General features: G+C 37.1%; 1 protein-coding gene across 3 annotated transcripts; it reads right to left on the bottom strand.

The window, feature by feature from the left end:
- Positions 1-1391: 1391 nt before the first annotated feature.
- On the bottom strand, positions 1392-26688 carry tent2.L (terminal nucleotidyltransferase 2 L homeolog). Of its 3 annotated transcripts, XM_018246291.2 has the most exons (15): positions 26275-26688; positions 24253-24381; positions 19145-19192; positions 18287-18536; positions 15862-15976; positions 15694-15785; positions 13681-13747; positions 13298-13364; positions 11734-11810; positions 9974-10102; positions 7212-7255; positions 6247-6383; positions 4948-5039; positions 4779-4858; positions 1392-2430 (listed from the first exon to the last, which is right to left on the bottom strand). In XM_018246291.2, the coding sequence occupies exons 1-15, from the start codon at positions 26439-26441 to the stop codon at positions 2347-2349; spliced, it is 1578 nt and encodes a 525-aa protein (XP_018101780.1). In that variant the 5' UTR covers positions 26442-26688; the 3' UTR covers positions 1392-2346.
- Between the last annotated feature and the right edge of the window lie 1230 nt (positions 26689-27918).

Below are 27918 nucleotides of genomic sequence, written 5' to 3'. Positions count from 1 at the left end.
AAAATATGCATTTTAGCTATGAAATTTGGTGTGTGTGTGTGATGAAGAGAGATAGAGAGAGAGAGATAGAGATATATATACGCTAGGTCAGTGCACCCAGAAAACAAAATGAATGCCTAGGTGCAGGGACTTTAAACATTAATGATAACAAAACAACAAATAGTCCGCACGCATAGGTCTTACTTGAAAAAAATTGGTGTAATTTATTCAACGTTTCGGCTCAGCCACGGGCTCATGTGGCTGAGCCGAAACGTTGAATAAATTACACCAAGTAAGACCTATGCGTGCGGACTATTTGTTGTTATATATAATATATAGATATATATATATACACACACATACATATACAGTACACACACACACACACAATATAAAATTCAAAATGCAATGCTGATTACCAATTAATTCAGACCCATACTACCCAGAAGCACAGACATCAATGCACCGTATGTAAGAGTTAATTGATAATCAGGCAGCAGCAGTTTTTATGACAAATGTCACATCACGTTTTGCAGATTTCCCTCGACTCCTAAGTTTTGTTTTTCAACAGCAGCCCAAAGCACACTGAGCATGTGCAGTGTCGCTGACACTCAAAAGATGAGCCCGCAAGTTTAGATGCTGCACAGCTCATGCAGAGAACTTTAAAGATCTGTTACAGGGCTGCTGAACCACTGGACTGGATCTGTAAACTAAAGGAAAACTATACCCCCCAACAATGTAGGTCTCTATAAAAAGATATGGTATAAAACAGCTCATATGTAAAACCCTGCTTCATGTAAATAAACCATTTTCATAATAATATACTTTTCTAGTAGTATGTGCCATTGGGTAATCATAAATAGAAAATTGCCATTTTAAAAAATAAGGGCCGCCCCCTGAGATCATACAATTCACTGTGCACACAAACATACTAACAAACCATACATGTTAGGTCACATGAGCCAATTAACAGACAGAGTTGTGTCTTTTGCTTCCACACTTCTTCCTGTTACAGTTAGAGTTGAAGTATTTCTGGTCAGGTGATCTCCGAGGCAGCACAGAGACCATCACAAAATGGTGGCTCAAGGCAAGAGATGTAAAAGGACAATATTTACTTAAAAATATATTCCAGTTTGGTAAGATTCTTTAATATGCCATTTAATATGATATAAACTTTCTGTTGCTTAAGTGTTCATTTTGGGGTTATTGTTTTCCTTTAGGTATATAAAATACAGCATTTCTAACCATACGCTTTTTTTTTAGCGCTGTAGAAAAGAAAGATGAATAGCAGATATGCAGCTGGTTACTGTAGTGCAAAAAGAGGAGGGTTTTAGAAAAGGATAATTAAAATATTGTATATCTGCAATTTCTGTATAAACCAAGATTGAATGAATCAAATTTGCTGACAATCATTTTCTTGTACATACATTTTATTCCATTCAACACCATACAAAAGAAAACACAGAACAAATTACATTACTCAATGTTAAAAAAAACAAACAAAAAAACAAAACAAAAAAACAGAGGAAACAAAAAATCTCAAGAAATTGATAACACAGGTCTCTCTGCAACACAAGTGTGACCCAGACACCAGGTTGTGCCATAACAGGTCAAAAGCAAAATTTAAGAGAGGCCTTAAAAAGGAATGAGAGGTTTTGATTTGTCTCTTTCAAACATTAAAAACCTTTTCTGGTGACAGAATTATTCATTATACGTTGTTTTTATAAAGAAATTGATCCAACAGCAATAATTGATACACCACATCAGGTGAGGTGTGACATAGCAAGTTTTATGTTTTTCTGTGCCGATCATCATTAAAAAAATGCTGTGCCTTTTATGCAGATTGTATTAATGACATTCAATATACCCTGAGTCCCACGCCTCCTTATCCAAGCCTGTCAAGATCAATGCTAAATCGATCCTACTGCCATCATTTTCCTGGAACAAAGCTTTATAATTCAATTAACGGTAAGAGCAGCTATCGAAGCAAACGTATTTCAAGCTCTAATGTATATTCTAATTACCTTTTCACCTGGATAAGGAATAAATAGGTTTCAGTAGCCGTTTCTGTTGGGCTGGAACATGAATAAATGTGATTAGTCAGTGTAGTGCAATTATACCATAGCACACAACCATAAAGTAAAAAAAAAAAAAAAAACAAACAAACAAAAAAAAACACAGAAATGATTCAATGTTTGTATATAAACAAAAAGCAACGTTTTAGCATTTCTCCATTACAGATGAACACAGGACATGAACGTGACACAATAAAAATATACTGGACACAGACATAAGTGCCCAACACAAGGGAAGTGTCGGAGATCACACTGCAGTGTAAAAGGCCTGTATTTCTCTGCAGATTCCAGTTCATAACGAGTGCATTTTTTTCATGATTCCTTTGACAGGCAGCAAGCTGTACAGATCTCTGTTGTCCCTCAGTGCTACCCATGCCTGTACATAGTGGAAAAACACACATTAGCAAAAAGGGAACATAAAATCAAGTTCATCCTGAAAATAGATCCCATAAATGACCATGACAAACACATGCCTGAAATGACATACAGAAGTAACCCTTCAGTAGCTGGAACTAAAAAAAGACCTGCACTTCTTAACCTTGGGCTCACAGATGTTGCTCGACTTCAACACTCAGAATTCTTCAACACAGCTGTAGTTCACTAAGTTTAGAGGTAAAGGCCTGAAAACTAGCTTCCACACTCCATAGCCACTACTTAAAGGAGAAGGAAACCCTGTAGAAAAAACCCCATACTCCCCCACCCCACGTAGACCACCCCTCCCTAGTCCCCCCCAGGCTAACTGCCCCCGTGGGGAAATGCCCCATACTTTATACTTACCCCTTGTCGCAGATTCTGACAGCGGACTTCACGGCATCCATCTTCCAGGTCTTCAGTAAGCTGACTGGGAGATCAGCAATCTCTGTCAATTTCAGTGCATGTGTAGTTGTCGCAAACCGGCAAATTGCTCCAATTGCATTCGCCGATATACCGATCTCCTTACTCTCAGCTTACTGAGGACCCAGAAGATGGATACCATGATGTCCGCTGCCAGAATCTGAGACAAGGGGTAAGTATTCAGTATGGGGCATTTCGTCTGGGGTGAGGAGGGTCTGCGTGGGGTGGGGGGTACGGGGTTTTTTTCTACACGGTTTCCTTCTCCTTTAAATATTTTCTCCAGTCACAGTCACTGTTTTATCCCACTTGAACACACACTCTGGGGTGCTATAAAGGCTTTCTTCTATATGAATTTAGGTTTGGCTAACCTAAAGGGGTGGTTCACCATTAAATTAACTTCTAGAATGGCTAATTCTAAGCAACGTTTAATTTGGCAGCCATTTTTTCTTTTTTATTGTCCAGGTATGGGATCCGTTATCCAGAAACCCGTCATCCAGAAATCTCTGCATTACAGGAAGGCCAACTCACATAGACGCCATTTTATCCAAATAATTTGAATTTGTAAAAATTATTTCCTTTTTCTCTGTAATAATAAAACAGTACCTTGTACTTGATCCAAACTAAGATATAATTAATCCTTACTGGAGGCAAAAGAAGCCTATTGGGTGTATTTAATTATTTTTTAGTAGACTTAAGATATGAAGATCCAAATTATGGAAAGATCCATTACCTGAAAAAGCCAAGGTGCCAAGCATTCTGGATAACTGGTCCCGGAGGGAGGGGGGGGGGTCACTGACCCCATCTTAAAACAAATGCTCTGTAAGGCTACAAATGTATTGTTATTGCTACTTTTAAATTACTCATCTATTTAGGCCTCTCCTATTCATATTCCAATCTCTTATTCAAATCAGTGCAAGGTTTCTAGGGTAATTTGGACCCTAGCAACCAGATTGCTGAAATAGCTCCAGAATAAAAAGCTAAATTCCAGAAAAACCAGAAATTGAAATGAAAATATCATTCTCTGCATCATACTAAAATTTAACTCAAAGGTGAACATTTTGCCCCACTGTAGTTCATCACAACCTTGAACTGGGCCAGGAACTTTGGCAATTTGTACTGGTAGTACAGCACTCAAAGGTCAAAATGTTGGTAGTTATCCTCCAATATCTCTTGTACAAGTGATTGGGACTCATCTGAAAGTGCCGTTTGTGTTTTCAGGCATTTCTTATGGAGAGCAACTTCAAGCCTTGCATTATTGGGATGTTGTGCATGATCACTTAAGTCCTTAAAAGAGAACTAAACCCTAAAAATATGGCAAAAAAATGTCATTTTATATACTGAATTTATTGCACCAGCCTAAAGTTTCAGTTTCTCAATAGCAGCAATGATCCAGGACTTCAAACTTATGACAGGGGGTCACCATCTTGGAAAGTGTCTGTGACACTCACATGCTCAGTGGGCTCTGAGCAGCTGTTGAGAAGCTAAGCTTAGGGGTTGTCGCAAATTATCCAGCAGAAAATGAGGTTGGTCTGTAAAATAAGCTGATGCTACAAGGCTGATTATTAAATGATGCTACTTGCACTGGATTCCGTGCTGCCATGTAATAATTATCTGTATTAATTACTAATCAGCATTTCTATTCTATGTGTACTGTATATTGTGAGTGGGTCCCTAAGCTCAGTAAGTAATAGCAGCACAGAGCATGTGCAGTGAATCAGCAGAAAAGAAGATGGGGAGCTACTGGGGCATCTTTGGAGAGACAGATCTTTACTGATAAAGGGTTGTTTGCCTTGGGCTGGTACAGAAGCCCAAAACATAATGTACAACATTTCTAGCTACTTCTTTATTTAAGCTTTAGTTATCCTTTAACTTATTGACTAATTTTGTTACCTTTAAAAATTCTGCCCGAATCAGGTCAAACTTCTGCTTCTCATAGACAGCCCTAGCAGTGTTTGATCCATCAAATGGCTCTGTGTGCAGAAACACAACATTTTAGTTAGAAAGAGAAAAAAAAAAAAACTCAAATTCAACTGGTGGTAGTGTAAAGCACTTGGCATACCTTCTACACAGATGTATTTGTTTCTCCACTCATAGTCATCTGTTCTTGGAAGGGCTTTGGCTTCTCGCAATGAAATGATGTCTTTGCTCCAGCTAGTGGAGAGAATGAAAATATATGTTCAAAATGTATATTGGTAATCTCTCACATTACATTACAGGCATGGGATCTATTGTCCAGAAACCCAGGAATACAAAGGAATACCATTTTACATTACAGACTCTGTTACTCTGTTAGCATTAGAAACTCCTACAATCAGGTTGGCAAGTGTCAGTTAGAAACTTCAAGTAGCGATCACTTACAAAAGTAGCGAAGAATGATCAACATGACCTTTAGGTAACTTTTAATGTACATTAATCTTTTAGTCTTTTTTTTAGTGTCAGTATCACAACAATTCTTATTTTTTTCCTTCTTCTCTGTAGTAATAAAACACTACCTTGTACCAGATGGTAACTAAACTGCATAAGCTCAAAATCTTTTTCTTTTTTTAATTTACTGTTAAAAGGGGTAGTTCACCTTTAAAATAACTTTTATTATGTTATAGAACAACCAACAACTTTTCAATTGGTTTTCATTATTTATTTTATAGTCATTTGTCATTTCTTTTGATTCTTTGCAGCTTTCAAATGGGCGTCGTTGTCCCCTTCTAAAAAAACAAATGCTCTGTAAGGCTACAAATGTATTGTTACTTTTTATTACTGATCCTTCTATTCAGGCCTCTCCTATTCATATTGCAGTCTCTTATTCAAATCAATGCATGGTTGCTAGGGTAATGTGGGCCCCAGTTACCAGATTGCTTAAAATGCAAATTGAAGAGCTACTGAAGCTAAATAATTCAAAAACCTTCAATAAAAAATTAAAACAAATTGCAAATTATCTCAGAATATCAGGCTCTACATCATACTAAAAGTTATCAAAGGTGAACAACCCCTTTAAATATCTCCCGATTCCTTAAGGCAAGTAAATATCAAACATTTTCTGGAAAACCCCTGGTTCAAAGCATTCCAGATGTGTGGGTGTGTGTTTTATGGTGCCTCGGTTGTATCTTACTGATGCCTCTTCTATTTTCCTTAAAGAGAGTGTACAATGTTTCTACTATTCCAATTACCATCCTGAGAATGGGATTTAGGACGCTAGTTCAGCAGAAAGGTGCTATTTTACAATGTGCGGTATAACAGGATTTATTTTATCTCAACTCGCAAGCTAGTCACTGACCTCAGAAGCCTACATACAAAATGAAAGGTAAACAGATCACTATTATTGTAGCATAAAAAAAAAATCAGAATCAGAATTATAACTTACTCAAATTCTACTGCAAAATATTTGAGGAAGCCCAGAAGCAGGTCCCCTAGAGGTGTTTCATTTTTGGAGAGGAACTGAGGGATATTACGAGGAGCCTGATGGACAAGGTGCAACTGCATAGTTCGGTCAAAGCATTCCTATATGAGAAAGCAGAACAGACAAATTAATCAAAGCCATTCTATATTTGATAACATTTTAAAGTAAAATTACTAAAGCTTTTTTCATAAGCTTAATCTCCAAAACCTCTTTTTAAAGGCTGCAATTCACATTTTCTGCTTGACTAGCCCTAAGCTTAGCTTCTTAACAGCTGCTCAGAGCCCACTGAGCATGTGAGTGTCGCAGACACTTTCCAAGATGGTGACCCCCTGTGACAAGTTTGAAGTCCTGGATCATTGCTGCTATTGACAAACTGACACTTTAGGATGGTGCAATAGGTTCAGTATATAAAATATGTCATTTTTAGCCATATTAATTATTAGGGTCTAGTTTTCCTTTGACAACTCTCCAGTTGGAATGCTTACAGGGGACTTACCCAAAAAATTAAATTAATATAAACTTAGGGAGGGTGCTTCTCCAAGCACTTTGTAATTTACATCATTTCCAATTTTTCTTTTTTTTTGCAGTTTGAGATATTTGCATTTTAAGACTGCTAATACTAGGTGTTTGACACAATTGAACGTCATCAACCCAAGGGTTAACTAAATACAGGAAATGCATAGAAGGTGCACAGATAGTTAGGGTCGCTGACGCCCTAGGCCGTAAAAAAGCCACTGAGCCTGCCTATTAGTAGAAAACTTAATATCTCAGAAAAAAAAATATAAAATGAATGTAAATGGCAATAGTGCTGAGAAGACGCATTCATTTTTATATTTTTTTTGGTTGAGATCCCCTTTAAACTTACAACCATCTTTGAATATAAAATCTTTTTCAACAAAAATGTTAAAAGGAAAAAAAAAAGGACTTACTGGATATTTTTTCTGTAGAGATGGAAGAATAGGTTCAGGTAGGGCTATGAAAAGAAAAATAACACAGCTGACCAAAAATTATAAACATTAACATGCACATACAGTTATGCCTGTAAATATTTGGACAGAAACAACTTTTTTCTAATTTTGGTTCTGTACATTACCACAATGAATTTTTAATAAAACAACTCAGATGTAGTTGAATTGCAGACTTTCAGCTTTAATTCAGTGGGTTGAACAAAAAGATTGCATAAAAATGTGAGGAACTAAAGCCTTTTTTAACACAATCACTTCATTTCAGGGGTTTAAAAGTAATTGGACAAATTAAAAAAATAAAAATAAAATGTTCATGTCTAATACTTGGTTGAAAACCCTTTGCTGGCAATGACAGCCTGAAGTCTTGAACTCATGGACATCACCAGATTCTGGGTTTCCTTCTTTTTAATGTTCTGCCAGGCCTTTGACTTTACAGAGGCTTTCAGTTGCTGTTTGTTTGTGGGCCTTTCTGTCCGAAGTGAAATGCAGCTCAATTGGGTTCAGATCAGGTGACTGACTTGGCCATTCAAGAATATTCCATTGCTCTAATAAACTCCTGGGTTGCTTTGGCTGTATGTTTTGGGTCATTATGAAACACCTCCCAATCAATTTGACTGCATTTAGCTGGATTTGAGCAGACAGTGTCTCTGAACACCTCAGAATTCATTCGGCTGCTTCTGTCCTGTGTCACATCATGGATAAACACTAGTGTCCCAGTGCCACTGAGGTCTCCGATGAAGTATGTCTATACGAAACGCGTCAGACCATAAACTGATGTAATTCTTTTTTAACCAATGTTTAAATAAAAGTAATTTTTTACTGAAAAGTTGAAGCGACCAATCTGTGACCCTGGAAGTGCGCTCCCATACCTTGGGATTCTTCCCAGTGCCACTGGCAGCCATGCACTCCCAAGCCATCACTCTGCTTCCCAAATGTTTTATGGAGATGTGGTATGCTTTGGATCATGAGCTGTTCCCCGCCTTCTCCATACTTTTTTCTTGCCATCATTCTGGTAGAGGTTGATCTTGGTTTCATCTGTCCAAAGAAAGTTTATCCAATACTGTGCTGGCTTTTTTAGACTTGGATATCGATACGTCTAAGTCCTGGAGAATGCTGTTCACTTGTTTGGCTGTTGTGAAGGGGTTTCTCTTCTGCAATCATCCACCACTGTTGTCTTCCGTGGACGTCCAGGTCTTTTTGCGTTGTTGAGTTCACCAGTGCTTTCTTTCTTTCTCAGGATGTACCAAACTGTAGATTTTGCCTCTCCTAATATTGTAGCAATTTCTCTGATGTTTTTTTTCTGTTTTTGCAGCTTAAGGATGGCTTGTTTCACCTGCACGGAGAGCTCCTTTGACCACATGTTGTCTGTTCACAGCAAAACCTTCCAAATACAAGCACCCCCCCTCAAATCAACTCTGCTTCATTGATAGACATAAAGGAATTGCCCACACCTGCCCATGAAATAGCCTTTGAGTCAATTGTCCAATTACTTTTGAGCCCCTGAAATGAAGTGATTGTGTTAAAAAAAGGCTTTATTTCCTCACATTTTTATGCAATCTTTTTGTTCAACCCAGTGAATTAAAGGAACAGTTCCATGTGAAAATAAAAACTGGGTAAATAGATAGGCTGTGCTAAAAATAATAGCCAGAACACTTCTTCCTGCTTTTCAGCTCTCTAACTCTGAGTTAGTCAGCGACTTGATGGGGGGCCACATGGGACATAACTGTTCAGTGAGTTTGCAATTGATCCTCAGCATTCAGCTCAGATTCAAAAGCAACAGATCAAAAGCAACTTGAGGCCTCCCCTTAAGTCTATGATTGGTTACTGTCTGGTAACCAGGGTAACCAGTCAGTGTAAACCAAGAGAGCTGAAAAGCAGAAAATAGTATTCTGGCTATTATGTTAGACATCCAGTCACTCAAGCCTTTATACATTACATTTTTGCCTAACTATATTAGAAACATTATTTATTTAGCACAGACTATCTATTTACCCAGTTTTTATTTTTACATTGAACAATTCCTTTAAAGCTGAAAGTCTGCAGTTCAACTGCATCTGAGTTGTTTAATTTAAAATTCATTGTGGTAATATAGTATAGAATAAATCATCACAGATTCTGCATCAGCTGTTAGTAAAGCTCAAGGGGGGGGGGTTTGGGGAACTGAAGGAGCTTTGCAGCATTCACAACTCCCGCAAAAATGGCTTTTAAGTTTATTTACTACTGGTAATAAGCATAAACTGATGATACATTAAAGGGGTTGTTCACGTTTAAATTAACTTTTAGTATGTGATGTAGAGAGTGATATTCTGAGACAATTTGCAATTGGTTTTCATTTATTATTTGTGGTTTTTGAGTTATTTAGCTTTTTATTCAGCAGCTCTCCATTGCATTTTAAGCAATCTGGTTGCTAGGGTCCAAATTACCCTAGCAACCATGCACCAATTTGAATGAAAGACTGGATTATGAATAGGAGAGGCCTGAATAGAAAGATAAGTAATAACAATACATTTGTAGCCTTACAGAGAATTAATTTTTTAAAAAGGGGGTCAGGGACCCCCATTTTGAAAGCTGGAAAGAGTCAGAAGAAAAGAGCAAATAATTTAAAAATGATATAAAAGAAAAATGAAGGCCAAGTGAAATGTTGCTTAGAATTGGTCATTCTATAACAGGCTAAAAGTTAACTTAAAGATGAACCACCCCTTTTATCTACAATATATATTACTTACTTTGTAAATAGTGCAAAACCATTAAAACTATAGTGTAGCTGCTCAGAGTACCACGGCTGGCATCGTTTATTCCATGATGGTTGGCCCACTTTTTAATGACCAGTACCAACGGTCGGACCCGTTTATCTACTGTAAAGGAGATAAGTACAGATTAATTATGAGCAAGTTTGCAGACCAAATTCATTGAACAAAGGCATTGATATTTCAACTTAGTCACTGTGACCAGTTTACACAGACAGCAGCTTTGTTTATGTTTTATTACACATGTAACTAAGGTCTATATATAGAAAACATTCTTTTGAAAATGTGCAATATCACAATGATATAAAATATGTGCACAGGATTTCAAAGATCGGTACAAAACTGCAATCATCAAGATAAACTGCCATTTAAGCAAATTACCGATAACAATAACTATAATATATGCAAATTATGATTGCATCCAAAATGCTTTGAACTCCTTTATCCCACAAATCACAGCACTCCTCCTTCTAGCTGGTTTCTCCAGCCAGCTAGATCCTCCTGGAGACACCTGTGAATTAAATGGGTCCACTTTATATATTTATACTACAGAAGGAGAGCCCCTTTCTTTTTCAGTACATGTATAATAGGGGTGCCATATCCTTATCAACAGTCTGCTTATCATCACTATATTACATATTTGAAATCATACATGTAAGTTTAGGTCATACCTGCAACGGTTATACAAATAACTCCTTATAAAAATATACCCCCCCCTTTTTTTACACAAGATCATTTGGTTGGTTTTATGGAAAAAACACGTGCATAAACACTGAAAAATAAATACATATATATATATATATATATATATATATATATATATATATATATATACATACATATATATACATACATATATATATATATATATATATATATATATATATATATATATTTTTTTTTTTTATTTTTTTTTTTTTTCATATATTCTATTGTGAAGGAATGGATTCTGGGACTCTAAGGGGGTTATTTGTCAAAGATTGAATTTTAGTGCTTTGTGAGGTTTTTTTATACCTTGAATGAACTCACAACTCAAAGGGTTTCTAATTTAAGAAAAAACTTGAATCCGTGAATTCGGGGTAAACAACCCATAAACTCGAATTAATTGAGTTTAAGGCAAAAAAAAAAAACCTTAATCACCATGAAGGCTAATAACATCTTCAAATGGTTTAAGGGACTTTGAAATGGACTTCTACATGACCTCAACCGATATTAGATGGTGTATTTTATAATTCAAGCCATTTCCAGCTTGGGGGTATAATAAATCTTGAAACGTTCAAGCTTTTTGTTGAGTTTTGACTGAAAAATACCATTGAAAACCGAATTTTTAGTGAAAAAAAAAACAAAAAAAACAACAACTCGCCCTTTGATAAATAACCCCCTAAATCCCTCTGCTTTCCGTGATGTCCGATGCACAGATTTTCTGGAAAGCAAAAAGCCCTTTAGTCTCAGAGTCTATAAAATGGAACAAGTTAAAGAAGTGCTTTAATAACTCTTCCAGTTTAAAAAGAGAAAGGGGTGCATGGGAATGGCTCAATTTGAGCAATCACATGTGTAAATTATATATATATATATATATATAAATAATTTACACATGTGATTGCTCAAATTGAGCTATATATATATATATATATATATATATATGGATAGGTTTCCCTTTAAAGGCTTGATGTAACTGTATTACAAAACAAGAGCTAACTGCTATACCCAAGGAGCCTGTGTGCAGCCATGTAACTTACGGTATGCATAGGTTCTGAGAAGGAAAGTGTTTCGGATTCCTACAACATTGTTTACATTCAAGTCAAACTCCGCACCACTAAAAATTAAAAAAAATTTAAAAAAAGTTAATTTTTTTCTTTAAAGGAAAACTATACCCCTCAAAAATGTAGGTCTCTATAAAAGTATATAGCTGCTTCATGTAAATAAACCATTTTCATAATAATGTACTTTTTTAGTTCTATGTACCATTGGGTTATCATAAATAGAAAACTGCCATTTTAAAAAATAAGGACAGTCCCCTGGGATCGTGTGATTCACGGTGCACACAAACATACCAACAACCCATACATGTTAGGTCACATGAGCCAATTAACAGACAGAGTTCTGTCTTTTGCATTCCATTGCAAGGAACAGCATGAAGAAACCCATTTATTGACAAGACAGTAATCACATTCTACAAAATACAAAAAACATGAAATAACTTGAAAGATTACAACATTCTCAACAACTTTTTAATATAAAGTAACAGATAGCTACAGTTATTAAAAAGTTTTGCATTAATATAAGCTTTGTATGGTATAGAAAACCAACATAGTTTGCAATTAATTTTTATTTAAATGTTTTGCAGATCTCCGGCTTGGAAAATTAAATGTTACAAGGTTGCTAGGAGTTAATTACACTAACAACCCAGTATCAGTTTTGACGTTAAAAAAAAAAAAAGTAGAGGACATGTAAACACTCACAGCAGGCCATGCAGAAAAGGGGACAAGCTGCTACCATACATTAGACCTTGTGTCTGGGACCCCCTCTTCCCCTGTCATGGCATCTGTTTATGGTAGTTATGCCAATAGGTGTTGGTAACTAATCACTTAAAGGAACAGTTCAGTGTAAAAATAAAAACTGGTTAAATAGTTAGGCTGTGCAAAATAAAAAATGTTTCCAATAGTTTCCAACAGAACACTAACTCAGAGTTAGAGAGCTGCAAAGCAGGAAGTAGTCAGAGACTTGGGAGGGGGGGCCCACATGGGACATTACTGTTCAGTGAGTTTGCAACTCATCCTCAGCATTTAGCTCAGATTCAAAAGCAATCGTTATGACCCCATGTGCCCCCCCCATCAAGTCACTGATTGGTTACTGCCTGGTAACCAATCAATGGAAACCAAAATAAAAGCAGGAAGTAGAGTTCTGGCTATTATGTTAGACATCCAGTCACTCCAGCCTTTATAGATCATATTTCTGGTTAACTATATTAGAAATTATTTTTATTTTGCACAGCCTATTTACCAAGTTTTTATTTTTATACTGTAAAATTCATTTAACGAGATTTGTGTTCATATATCCTTTTTTGCTATTTTGCTAGTTTGTTATTTTAAACATACAAGCAACAAATCTTTTAATATGTAAAATTTATATATAAATAAAGCAGCACGTAACTATTATAGCTAGGTGTAATGCTCAACAGCTAGATGGCTCATATCATAGTTCAGAAAATGTAAGCAACATAAAAGTTTCTTACAATTCACAGACTACAAGCAGTGACACATAAACCAGAGAATTCTATGTTATAGGAAAAGGGTAATTTACCTGACTTTATCCCTGAATTTCACAATTGGCACTTTTGCTCTGATAAACTGAGGTCTCTCAATATATGCTGAAAAATATAAATGATAAAAAATATTACCTACCGGGTGTGCAAGAGTTTAGATTATTTAATGAAAAAGAAAAAAAGAGTTGGATGCCTTTTTAGAAAGTGAGAAAATACATAATTAAAGAAAATAGTTCTTAGTACAAAGTTGATCCAAGGGCTGATCCGATTGGCTTCCTGGATTTAGATGAATTCTTTTCCACATTCGCCTGGATCAACTAGCAGTTAGGCAGGTTTCACTTTTTTTTTTCATCCTCATCTACTATATACTTTACTGTATTACTATGTTGCAGCTACTTTTATTTCAATTCATGTCACTTACATAGTCTAGTGTAGAAGTGTTTGTGGAGTAAGCTGAGTATATGCCTTGCTTCTGTATTCTGGTTCATCTGCAAGAGAAAACCCTTTATGTAACCAAGAAGAAACGTAAGATAGCAACAAGATATGATTGAACCCTGCTAGAAAAACATTTTCTAAAAAGCGCACAATTTATTTATATTTCAACATGTTAATATTCCTGCATTTATAATAGTAGAGGTATGGGATCCGTTATCCGGAAACCCATTATCCTGAATTACGGAATGGCCTTCTCCCATAGACTCCATTTTATCCAAATAATCCAAATTTCTAAAAATGATTTTCTTTTTTCTCTGTAATAATAAAACAGTAGCTTGTACTTGATCCCAACTAAGATATAATTAATCTTTATTGAAAGCAAAACCAGCCTATAGCGTTTATTTAATGTTTAAGTTATTTTTTAGTAGACAAAAAAAATCTGGTTATCCGGAAAACCCCAGGCCCCGACCATTCTGGATAACAGGTCCCATACCAGTAATATGTAATATTCTGTGTGCAAAGAGAGTGCTGTGCCTTCATTAGTGTTGGTGTCACCTGAGAGGACATTGCAGATAATGTTAACTATAATTCTTTCCTCAACATATGTGATGAACTAACTGTACCAGCTAACTATGAAGTGTATCTGATCACAAGCTGCAAGCAGTATTGGCTAGCTGGATTGCATTGAAATAGGGATGTACAGAACCAGGATTTGAAATGGAAATGAAACATGCTAGTACAAAATTGTATGCCCTTAAAAACAATAACACATTGTAAAAAACACATCAGTTAACAGTGCTGCTCCATTAGAATTCTGCACTGAATTCCGTTCCTCAATATAAATATATATGTTTCCCAGCTGCCCTCAGTCATGTGACTTGTGCTCTGCTAAACTCTTTACTGCAAGTTGGAGTCAGGGCTGGTCCTATCAAATGTGGGGCCCAATTGGGACCATGCTGGTGGGGCCCCTAGACAAAGTTTTGCTGGCTCCCGACACACCAAGTATTTAGGAAAATAAGGGCATACAGGCACAAAATAGAAAGGAAAGGGGCAGACAAGTTAAGAGAGTGAGAGGAGTTGGGGGCAGGCCAGGCAGCATCATGTGCTGGGGGAAATATTACCTGTGCTGCCCTCTGGTGCGGGCCCCCAGAGGCGCGGGGCCCAATTGGGCCCAATTGGTCCAATAGGCCTAAGGCCGGCCCTGGTTGGAGTGATACCACAGACCCCCCCCTCCAGCAGTCTAACAATAGAACAATGGGAAGGTTACCAGATAGCAGATACCTAACACAAGGTAACAATTGCCTGGTAGATCTAAGAACAGCACTCAATAGTAAAATCCAAGTCCCACTGCAACACATTCAGTTACATTGAGCAGGAGAAACAACAGCCTTCCAGAAAGCAGTTCCATTCTAAAGTGCTGGCTCTTTCTGAGAGCACATGACCAGGCAAAATGATCTGAGATGGATGCCTACACACCCATATTACCAACTAACTAAATACACTTGCTGGTTAAGGAATGACATTTTATTTTGTGAGTGAATTATTTGCAGTGTAAACAGTGTAATCTAGAAATAAAGACATTTTATTTTGTGAGTGAATTATTTGCAGTGTAAACAGTGTAATCTAGAAATAAAAACACTATAAAATCATGACAGAATCCCTTTAACTTAAAAACAAGGTACACTCAAAATAAAACTGGAGTTCCAATACTGGGACCAGGGAATGAACCTGGACTTCCTTGGAAGCCTAACAACATGTAAGAGTGATGACTTGCTTAAAGGAACCGTATATATTTTTTTAACATTAGTTCAAAAGTGCAGGTGCTTAACATACTTTCTACATATTGTTTTAATTATCTATGTTTTTTTATTATACATAGGTAATTTAAACTGGACAAAATCTGAAATTGCAAGTCATTTGGCTGAATTCTAAACCAAAATCTGAATTTGGTGCGTCCCTAATCAAAAGAGTTAGTAGAAATGTTTGTTTTAGAACTTACTGGCTCCTCTTTTAAAACCAGGCACAAATCTGCATCACTGCTTCTTATTCCAAATCCATTAAGGGAAGAACCAACCAAGTAAAGTCTGCTCTCTAAACAAAATGAATAAGACCATTAATAATTTAAGCATTGTAAACATAGAAAAAATATATTTAAAAAGTTACATACGTGGAAATATTTGCTGAATTTCCCTCTGTAGTTCTGCTCGACAGATATCTTTTTTCTTTAAGTCACAGACCTGCTGTTGCAATGCTTGAAACAAGTCCAGTATCTGCTTGCTCAGCTACAACAAAATAATTCATTTTATCAACTGATGACCATTTGGTAGATACTACTGTTTTACTGGCAACACTGGAAATATTGAATGTCTACTTCTTGTTCAAATTAAAGCCATGCCAACATATTCCTATATTATGGTAGGACCATACTGTATAATGGTTAGAATATGCTTTATCTACAAGAATGTCCCTAACATGCCCCCAGCACAGAGGTATCTACCCCTTCTCAAACTTAAACCAGGCTCAATATGGAGAGCCAATCTCACTTATGCTGGAGTACTGTTAACATCCGTACTTCACCTTCTGGAAGTATTCATCCACCCTCAGCCAAGTGAGACCAAATGAAGCAGCAAATATAGAGCAGGTAATACCTTTTTATTGGCTAATTTAGCAGATTACAAAATCTGAGCTTTTCAGACTACTTAGGTCCCTATTTCAAGGATATGGGGGACCTATGCAGTCCCAACAATGGGGCAAATTCACTAAAGGGCAAATTTTTGCCTGCAAAGGCTCAACCACACTTCGTTCCACTAAGTCAGGCTCAAATTCATTACCACTACAGCTAATTCACTAAAATGTGAAGTTGCATCTCGGCAGCCTAACGATGTCGAATTATCCGAGAGTAAATTCGTCAGTGATAGCATTTCATAGCAAAGTTTTGCCAACGATTGTTTCTGCCTAGCGAAACTTCGTTAGTACTCTTACACTTAGGTCAATTTGAATTGGGCGGGTACATATAGGTCGTATAGACGTCTTTATCAGATATGTTGGTGTAAATACTTGAAGGGGCCACTTATAATTAAAAAATGTCCAAGGAAGCAAAAACACAAACAAACAAAAACAACCACAAGAGATCCTCTAATGTCCTAGACATGAGCCCACCCTCAAATAAATGTGGCATGCCCTTCAAATGGTTAAAAAAAATGTTAAATGTTTTTAACAGTTACAACTTTTAAAAACAATCCCAGTTTAAAATGTGAAAAAATTCAGTGTTTTTTTCATTTTTACAGGATATTATGTCACTGCCATAAGATTGAGGAGGATGTAGCTTCATCTTACTAGTTAGCCATCTAGTAAATCTGCTAAATTCTATTGTATCACTACTTATCTATATTGCTATTATTAATTATTGCTAATCGTTTCCCCAGATATCTTGGTCAGTGCAGTTATTTTCCCCCTGAAGAAAAGTGATCAAAAGTTAGTGATTGAATTCACTGGTTCCTAACATATTGGCACCACCCCAGCAAGGGTATATTTAATTTAATTTGAACATTCTATTTGATAGTAACTATGGTGGACAAAAACGTTTTCTTCTATTGAAAGATCCCAAATACAGATACACATGTTGAATAAAATAAATGAGCCCTGAAGGGCATTAACTCACATTTTAGAAGTGGTTTCATTTTATACATGTTTTCTACAGGGCACATTTATTAAAAGAGAACTAAACCCCCCTTTAGGGAAAAGTCTCCACTGGCCCCCTTCCCTGCCTCCCTCCTGCACAGTGCTACAGCAGATTATGTGTCCCCTCTAGGGATATTGACCCGCACCTGCAGAAGAGCGCAGCAGAGCTCACAAGCGCCATCTTTGTCACTTCAGTATTCTTCGTGAAGTGAGCGTCTTATCAGCGCATGCGCAGTTGGAGCAATCTTCCGGTTCGTTACAACTGCGCATGCGGCAAAATGTAAAGGAAACTGAAAGGGAAACGAGAAGCTGCGAAGAAGATGGCGCCCGTGAGCTCTGCTGCACTCTTCTGCAGGTGCGGGTCAGTATTCCTAGAAGGGACACAATCTGCTGTAGCACTGTGCAGGGGGAGGCAGGGAGGGAGACAGTGGGGACTTTTGCCTAAAGGGGGGTTTAGTTCTCCTTTAAGGGTTGAAGTGAAAATTCCAATTTTCCATTTTTTTTATTTGGTCAAAACTCTCAAATTCAAATTGTCAATTATCCAAACTCGATTTGAGTTTTAATTTGAATTTCGAGATTTATCTCTGGCTCTTTAAGAACTCAAATTCGACTAAAACCTGCCGAATTACTGTATAAGTCAACGGATGAGGTCCAGGGATCAATTTGGTGATGTTTGCAGTTTTATTATTTCGATTTAAGTTTTTCTAATTCGATTCGAGTTTTCGGGTCGATTAAATTCGTCCAAGCAGAGATAATTCGATTTTATTAATAAATTTAGATTAGTCGAATTTATGGGAGTTTTAAATAACTCACATTAATTCGAAATTCAACCCTTAATAAATCTGCCCCTACATGTTGTTCAGTCTTCAGAGTACCATATGACAAAGGATTTATGGAACCCTTGATAATACCTTGTCTTTAGCAACAGGCAAAGTGGTGTCTATGTGGTCATATAACCAGCAATCCCCTGAATTTGAAGAATGTCCTTTTAAAACTGGAGGTGATGGCGACTGCAGCAACGGGAACGCTGGAGATCCTGGGTATGAACATCTGATGTCACCTCTTAAAGGCACTGCTTGGTGATTTACAGTTTGTTCTTGTGGAGACTGAAATCTTTGTCTTTTCACATCATAAGGACTGTTTCCCTCGTCGCTTCTCCTCCTGAAAAATAAAAAAGGTATTCTCTGCAGTCTGACACTAAAAAAAACCTCCACCGCAATGAGCATTTATTTATATAGTGCAAACAAACAGTGATAGTAAATCAAAATAATGATGTGCACTGCAGAACAATCCAGACAAAGGCTTTGGATATTAAACAAAATAACAGAAACTCCTCTGAGTCACCTAACATGTGATTGCTATTCACAGTTAAATCCCGTTTACCCAAAATGAGAAAGCATAAAGCTCATTATACATTTTGGAATAAAAAGGAGGCAAAATTAATTAAAATGTAAATACCAATACCTTTTTATTAATCGTATATATAATTAATTCATCCACTAATAACAGTGAAGTTCTTCATCCGGGAGATCAAAATATACACACAGTATATAATGTCATATTGTTGGTGCCTCACTTGGGATATTTTGGAGAGTTTGAATATTTTACATTACAATTTTGGATAAGCGGGTATTAACTGCATTGCAAAACACTGGACTGATACGGATTTTAGAACGTAAAAACTTCATATATAAACTAGCAAAAGTGCAATTAACCATCTTGTATTTAAATTGTGAAATGGACAAGTTTAAATTTCAAGGAAAGCTTACCGTATTAACGATTCAATATGGAGGATTTGTCTAAGTAAAAATGGTAATCTGGGCAAAAAAGAACCTATATTTCACTGTGCACATATTTACAGAGCATTATGAGAGGTTTGGTTACAGTGCATTTTCCTGACAGTTTAATTTGCAATAATAATTGTGAAAACAGTTATATGCAGTGCATTTTCTAATTTGAATATCCACCTCATAAATGTATATACAGTACACACATCTGACAGAAATGTACATATACCGAGGGTTTCAATAAACTCAGATTCTGAGCTGATAAAATGACACACATATCAAAAGCAAGATGAATCTAACTACTGATTACCAGTTTAAGATTTGATATTAGGACGGCTACATTCCCCTAAGGGTCAGGCCACACAAACAGATTCGGGAGATTAGTCGCCCCAGCGACAGAAATCTCCTCTTCTTTGGGGCTGCGGCAATGCACACGCAGCGCATCGTTTTCCGAAGTTGCCCGAATCGCCGCGTGTGCATTGCCACAGGCGATTTTCATTTTAGCCGGCGGAGGGCAGGCAGTTTGGGGAGATTGTCGCTGGCTGGCGCGACTAATCTCCCCAAATCTGCTTGTGTGGCCAGACCCTTATGCTTGTTGCATTAAGCCAGATGCCTGTTTAGACTTCCTCTTTGGCTACACACATTTGCCAGAACAGTGCCTGATCTGATCATTTGCCAGTCAGCAATCAAGTGATTAAGACCACAATAAAAACATATACAAATTGGATAATTGGCCAATGGAACACTGAACCATTCTGAACAGATTTCAGCTGAAAACTTGATTTTGAACCTTACACAATGACATTGGTCAGTTTCAGGATTCTCCCCAGCCCCTTTATTTTTGCTCCCACCTTGAGGCCGGTCAAAAACCTCACCCTACTTGATAGAACACTTTTTATGCAAGGTGGTAGGACTGCAAACATCTGCAATTTCACTACACGCTTCAGTCTGTTCTATCATGCAGGCAAGGTTTGAGTTGAGATACTTTTTGATCACATCTGCAGATAAAAACATTTTTTGGTTTATTTAGAAATTGCCCAGCTTCTCTAACTACCTGATATTATTTGGAAGCAGCACAAGAGAAGACAAAAGCAGAGCGTAAAAGAAATCTATTGTTGTAAAACTTTGTAAAAAATAATAAAAATAAATAAATATACATATACATATACATATACACACACATATATACACATATATACACATATATACATATATATATACACACATATACACACATATATATACACACATATACACACATATATATACACATATATACACATATATACACATTATATATATATATATATATATATATATATATATATATATATATATATATATATATATATACATACACACACATATATCTTCCAAACGAGTATCCGCACTCCAAGATCAATCTTGATAAGGTAAATCTTGCATACACCAATATTTCACAGACCAGCACTCCCTTTGATATAAGACAAACAATCTTTTATTGCATCTTTATCCAACGTTTCTGTCCCTTTTGGTATCATCCTTGAAAAAGGTCCCAAAAGGGACCGAAACGTTGGATAAAGATACATACATACATATATACATACACATACATACATACATATACATACATACATATACATACATACATATAGATATACATATACATACATACATACATATACATATATACATACATATATACATATACATACATACATATATATATACATATATATATATACACACACACACACACACACACACTATCCTGGAGTGCGTCATTCCTTGGAACACGAATATATATATATATATATAGTCGTGTTCCAAGGAATATATATACACTATACGGTACACTATATTTAGTTATATTTTATTTAGGTACCGGCAATTAACTTTTTCAATTGTGAGCGAACCGATCTTTGATAATTTTCTGTTTCACTTATATTGCAAGTATATAGCATAGGCTTATACTCGATTCAGTTTCTGTTTTCCTAGGTAAAATTAGGTACCTCGGCTTATACACGGGTCGGTTTATACTCTAGTATATTTGGTAACTACATACAGTGACAAAGAAATATTTACACCACAAATTCATAATCTTTAATGAGGGGGTGGTTAACATTTAAGTAAACTTTTAGTAAATTAAAGAATGGCAATTTGCCTCCATCTTCTGACTCTTTCCAGTGGGGGTCACTGACCCCATCTAAAAAACAAATGCCCGGTAAGGTTACACATTTATATTACTTTTTTCATTTTTTATTACTCGTCTTTCTATGCAGGCCCTCCCCTATTCATATTCCAGTCTTTTTTTTTCAAATCAATGCATGGTTGCTAGGGTAATTTGGACCCATATTGCCGACATCAAACTGGAGACCTGCTGATTAAAAAGCTGAATTAAAACCAATTGTCTCAGAATGTCTCTACATCATACTAAAAGTTCATTTAAAGGTGAACAACCCCTTTAACTTTGATCCATCTAAAAGAAGAAAAGGATATTTAATGCTTTACATCTTCGGTGTCGAGCTATCCTTGATAACAATTCTCATAGCAGTAGTCTCTCTCAAGAGATTTAGTTTCCATAATTAAACATAATAGTTGAACAGAGTCCGCTTCACAAGATCACACCCAAAGGAATGGCAAATAACACAGATGCTATAGATGAGATTGATTAAGGTTGTTTACTCTGGTGTAGAAATAGCAGCATAACTGTATCTTGCAATAAAACTGCTATACAAATTACCAGGAGAAATAAATTTTTTTGCCAATTTACTGCTAACGAACACCTTTTGGCTTTCCAGGTAATTGGCTTACCTATGAGGCAAATATATGATGTGTTTTAGGAACAATTAGTAAGTGTTCCTAAAACAGAGACTTGCCAGGTGCCATTACAGGAGACCATATTACTAAAGGGACTATATTACTAGGGAAACTAACACTCACAAAAAAAACTATCAGCAGATCACTAGACTTGGTACAGCAACGACACAACAACAAAAAAAATAAAGGCAAGGCTAAAATGTACAAAAGATAGAATACTTGAATTTATTATATAGTTTATTTTTTGTATCATTAAAATTCTATAAATTAGAAAACAAAGTCCACTTTAGGCAAATCCATTATGGATAAAGCGTTCTTATAGATAATAAACTTGGCTGTAACAAGCAATGACAGTCAGCAGCTACAAGGGCAAGTGAGTTGTATTGAAAAGGGTATTTGCCGGTGGAAGGAGTCATACTTCTCCTTTGCAAAGTATGGGTAATGCCCCATGTAAAATATGTTTTGGTCTCCAGCGCTCAAATGAGATATAAATGAATTAGTGAGAATACAAAGGACAACTAAACTGGTAAATGGTATGGAAAGTCACAGTTATGAGGAAAGAATGACAAATTTAGGGATGTTTATACGGAGAAAAGGCACTTAAGGGGGGGGGGAAATGATAACAACGTATGAATATATGAGGAAAAACTTGTTTAAGATGGAGATGAGGCACTTAAAGGAACAGCAACACCAAAAAAATAAGTGTTTTAAATAAATTAAAATATGATGTACTGTTGCTATGCATTGATAAAAGTTATGCGTTTGCGGTAGAAAGACTACTATAGTTTATGTAAATAGGCTATTGTGTAATTATGGGCAGCCATTTAAGCTAAAAAATGAGAAAAGGACAGGGTACTTAACAGATAAGCTCTGTAATAAAATACAATAGCATTCTACAGAGTGCATCTGGTATCTGCTATGTAACCCTGTGCTTTGAATTGCTGCCCCCATGGCTACACAGCAGCTTGTTTAAATAAACTAGAATGGTGTTTCTAAAGCAAGCATACCAGTTGTACCAGTGCAGGGAAACAGTATATTATATTTTAATTACTTTAAAAACACGTTAATTTTTGTTGATGGTACTGTTCCTTTAAGGGGGATACAATAATGTATAAAAATATAAGGGGTCCATACAATAAACTACATAATACTTTATTATCAGTAGGTCCTTCCAAATTACACAAGGGCATCCATTCAGATTATAAGAAAATAGGTTCCTTTTTAATACTCGTTATGGGGTTTGTTCCAGTGAGAGAGCTGTGAAGTTATGGAATTCTCCCTAAAATTCTCCTTAAATCAGTTATATTGGCCGATACATTAGATAGCTTCAGGAGTGGGTTAGATGGCTTTTTCAGCAAGTGAGGACGTACAGGGCTACTGAAAATATATCCTAGTACAAAATTGATCCAGGCATTGGTCTGATTGCAATCTATAAGACAGAAAAGATGTTTTCCCCCTTTGGGGCAAATTGGAGAGGCTACAGGTGGGATTTTTTGCCTTCCTCTGGATCAACTGGCAGTTAGGCAGATTTAATTTAGAAATAAAACGTTCAATTACAGAATACTATATTTATAGTGTGTGTGGTGTGTGTGTGTGTGTGTGTGTATACATACACACACACACTTTCCACATGTATAGATGTGTTTTAAAGTATATTTATATATAAGAAATTTTGTTCCTGAACCAGTATGGCACTGATATTATTGTTATACCTTATGTCTGTAAACTATTAGGGGAATACCTACATAATGGGACGTATTTTAAGGATCTGATGAAGGGGAGTGAAAATGGTTCACCCAAAAAAATGGCTAAACTGTGAGGGCATGTTTTTCTTGTTTTTAATGACATTTGATCTTTATAGGGCTTTCCTGTTCTTAAACTTACAGTCTTTTGCATTTATTATGTGTGTGTGTGTGGTGTGTGTGTGTGTGTGTGGTGTGTGTGTGTGTGTGTGGTGTGTGTGTGTGTGTGTGGTGTGTGTGTGTGGTGTGTGTGTGTGTGGTTTTTGTGTTATGAAATGACAGATAACTGCTTAGCTCAGAGTAGTGTTATAAATAATTATCTAGTATTTCAAGAGATCATACAAAAAAGCTAAGCAGCTATAGCGAGACTAGTACCGGTAAATATGACTTGTTTCTATAGGTCAAGAAGCATCCTAGAATACCCTAACAGGCAGCTAACAAAAAGAGATATAATTCTAACAAACACATCTCAGAAACATATTCAGGCACATTTTGATGCCTCAAGGGTAAATGGGAAATACACATAAAACAAAGTATTTAAAAACTCACTTTCTGTTCTGGAATGAGGATGGAGGGGATCCAGGAGAGATCAAAGGGCTGTGATTCAAGTACGACCATGGTGGTGATGACAAAGGGGGTACAGTCAACACATTGCCATTCATCAGCAATCTAGGAAGACTAACATATTTTGACGTTATTTAAAAGACCACATGCATGTACTTCTGTTAAAATGTCTGCTTTACTAATGATCTCTATAGCTAGACACAAATGGGTGCTATAAATAGTAATATTGGTGCTACACGTTTAAGTAAATAGCAAATTCTGCCCAAGCAATGTGAAAATGTTGAAATACATTGTTGCTAGTACAGGTATGGGACTGGTTATCCAGAATGCTGGGGACCCAGGGTTTTCCAGATAAGGGATCTTAAAATAAAGTGGATCTTCATGCCTTAAAGGGTTTGTTCACCTTTGAGATAACTGTTAGTATGATGTAGAGAGTGATATTCTGAGACAATTTGCAATTGGTTTTCATTTTTTATTATTTGTGGTTTTTGAGTTATTTAGCTTTTTATTCACCAGCTCTTCAATTTGCATCTTAAGCAACTGGTAACTAGGGTCCAAATTACCCTAGCAACCATGCATTGATTTGCATAAGAGATGGAATATGAATAAGAGAGGGCCCGAATAGAAGGATCAGTAATAAAAAGTAACAATACATATGTTGCCTTACAGAGCATTTGTTTTTTAGAAGGGAGTGAGCGACGCCCATTTGAAAGCTGCAAAGAGTCAGAAGAAAAGGGCAAATAACTATAAATTTATAAAAAATAATGAAAACCAATTGAGAATTAGAATTGGCCGTTCTATAACATAATAAAAGTTACCTTAAAGGTGTACCACCCCTTTAAGTCTACTAGAAAACCATGTAAATATTATATAAATCTAATAAGCTGTTTTTGCTTCTAATAAGCAATTATATTTTAGTTTACAAGTACACGTATTGGATCTGAAACCCCTTATCCAGAAAACTCTGAATCGAGGAAAAGCCATCTCCCATATACTCCATTTTATTTAATAATCCAGATTTTTTTAAATGATTTCCTTTTTCTCTATAATAAAACAGTAGCTTGCACTTGATCCCAACTAAGAGATAAATCCTTATTGGAAGCAAAACCAGCCTATTGGGTTAAAAGGATTTTCTAGTACACTTTAGCTATGAAGATCCAAATTATGGAAAGATCAGTTATCAGGAAAGCCCCAAGTCCCGAGCATTCTGGATAACAAGTCCCATACCTGTACAAGGTACGGTTTTATTTTTACAGAGAAAAATAAATTGTTTTTAAAAATGTGGGTTATTAGGATCTGGATAAAGTGGCATTTCTGTAAATAAGAGCTTTCTGGACAATGGATTTCTGAATAATGGATCCCATACCTGTATATGCAGAATAAACTGGCTATGACCCAACTAAAACCTGGGGGTTCCTCCAATCCAACGTATGCTGTGCATATGAGTAGGATCACTTCAAAAACACTTTAAACCTCAACTGATTTTTAGAGGCACATTTATCAAGGGTCAAAATTCAAATTCATGCGAGTTTTTTGAAAACTCCCATGAACTCGAAATTCGACCAATCAAAACGATAAAAAAGTCCATTTTTTTTTTAAACTCTGATGAATAGGATCGACCCGAAAACTTGAATCAAATCAGATTCAAATTTTAAAAACTTGATTTTTTTTTCTCCAAAGGCTACCCAAAAAAAAAAAGATGGCTCTGCGAGGCTACAGTTTTAGGGTTATGGCTACTTTTCATTCATTTTCTTTTCATACAGGCCCTCTCCTATTCTACTTCCTGTCTCTGGCTCAAACCAATGCCTGGTTACTAGGGTAAATTAGATCCTAGCAACGAGCAATTCTGAAGTGGAGAGCTGCTGAACAAAAAGCTAAAAAAATAAAGACCAATTGCAAATTGTCATATTAAAAGTGAACTCCCTCCAACGCAGCACAATAGCCCAGGGAACTGATATGAAAGTGACAGCAGCTTTATGGAGCCCCTGCACCGTCTCTGTGACTCACTTGGCATTTTTGTGGATGTTGAGAGAAGCCTGGAAAAACTGCTCTGGGCTCAGCAGGTCCGGGGCCACACTCACTGGCACTTTGCTGAGATAAGCGGAAGTCTGTTGTTGCCGGGCACAGGGCAGGGGAAGTGGAATGCGGCCCAGGCTGGGGGAGTTAGGGTACATGCTCCTCCCGGCTAGGGGCGCACATTAGCCTGGAGATGCCAGACTGTGACCAGCTCCCCGTACACTGCTCGATGGAAGCAACGAAGCGAATACAAACGTGACAGCAATTTGCCTGACAGAACAACACAGCGACTTTCCACTGCAACTCCGCGGAAAATGGCGGTCACCAGCAGGGGGATTGTTACTTAGGAAGACGATGACGCGAACTGCAACTCTTCCGGGGTAACCGGGTAAGAGCACCTGCTGCCATGGTAACGAAACCAGTGACATAATGGAGTGTATAGATGGGTCAATCGGTATGACGTGTTACGTGAGCACGCCCCCTGCAGTTGTCGGAACGTGGTGACGGGGATTGCGCCATTAATTAGTCAGACATGTGTGGGCCCTGACGCTGAGACCCAGAATAGTACCTGGGCTTTCAATCACTTAAAGATCCGTGAAGGCCCAAAATAAAGTCACACAAAGATCCAAAATAAAGCTCCATTTGATTGCATCTTACAGCAGCTCCTTTGGGGCAAGTTGCATGTGAGGTGGTGCAATTGCATGAGACTTCCCAGCAGCCATTCATAACCAGTGTGCGCAGATATTAGAAGTAAAGGTGTGGGCCCTTTATGTCTGTAATCATGGAACACTGAGGCTAATAATTACCTTATCTTATGGACGAATTTAATATGTTCACTATTATGTCACTCTTATTTATAATGCTATGGATTAGGAATCTGGACTGAGAGGGATTTAAAATAGACGCTGGCATTTTAAGTACACAGAAAGCCCAATAAATAGTGAATGGCATCTTAGAGCAGCCCCCCTGGTATCTGCCAGAATCTACAGATTGCCAGTCTGGGCTTGATTATGAGGTAAAGTTGGATGGAAGGCTGTCATGTCTCTGGGAAGTGTACCCTGACCTGATATATAACTATAAGGGAGGAACTCCACAATGCGTGGTAACAGGGATTGCACTAAAAATGAGTCAGACAGGCTCTCAGTTATGGGTGGTTGCTGAAGCTGAGACCCAAAATAGTGCCTGGGATTTCACACAAAGGTCCGTGCAGGCCCAAAATAAAGCTCCATTTTATTACATCTTACAGCAGACCCTTTGGCGTTTGCCAGTCTGGGCAAGTTGAATGTGAGGCAGTGGGGTAAATAGAGTTTGGGGGGTCCCTCTGCAAACAAACCCTCCCCCGCTCAGCGCCGATTCTGGGGCTGCTGCTGCCTGAGGCAGCAGCCCAGATGCCGCCCCCCTCCTCTCCCGCTCCGCGCTTAAAAATTAGCGTCGGAGCGGGTTTCAGGGGGCAGTATCGCTAGTGCATTGAGCGCAATAGCGCTCTTTGCACTAGCGGAGCCGAATTTCCGGGTTAAAACCCGGAAGTTCGGCTCTTAAAGTTATAAGAGGCGGCTTTTTGCCGCCCCTTGTAACTGGCCGCTCACTGCCGCCTGAGGCAAGAGTTTCACCTTGCCTCATGGCAGAAGCTGCCCT

This window comes from Xenopus laevis, chromosome 1L, assembly GCF_017654675.1.
Source record: "Xenopus laevis strain J_2021 chromosome 1L, Xenopus_laevis_v10.1, whole genome shotgun sequence".
NCBI lineage: Eukaryota > Metazoa > Chordata > Amphibia > Anura > Pipidae > Xenopus > Xenopus laevis.
Note: the sequence above shows the minus strand (reverse complement) of the source record. Positions and strands in the feature narration are given on the sequence as shown.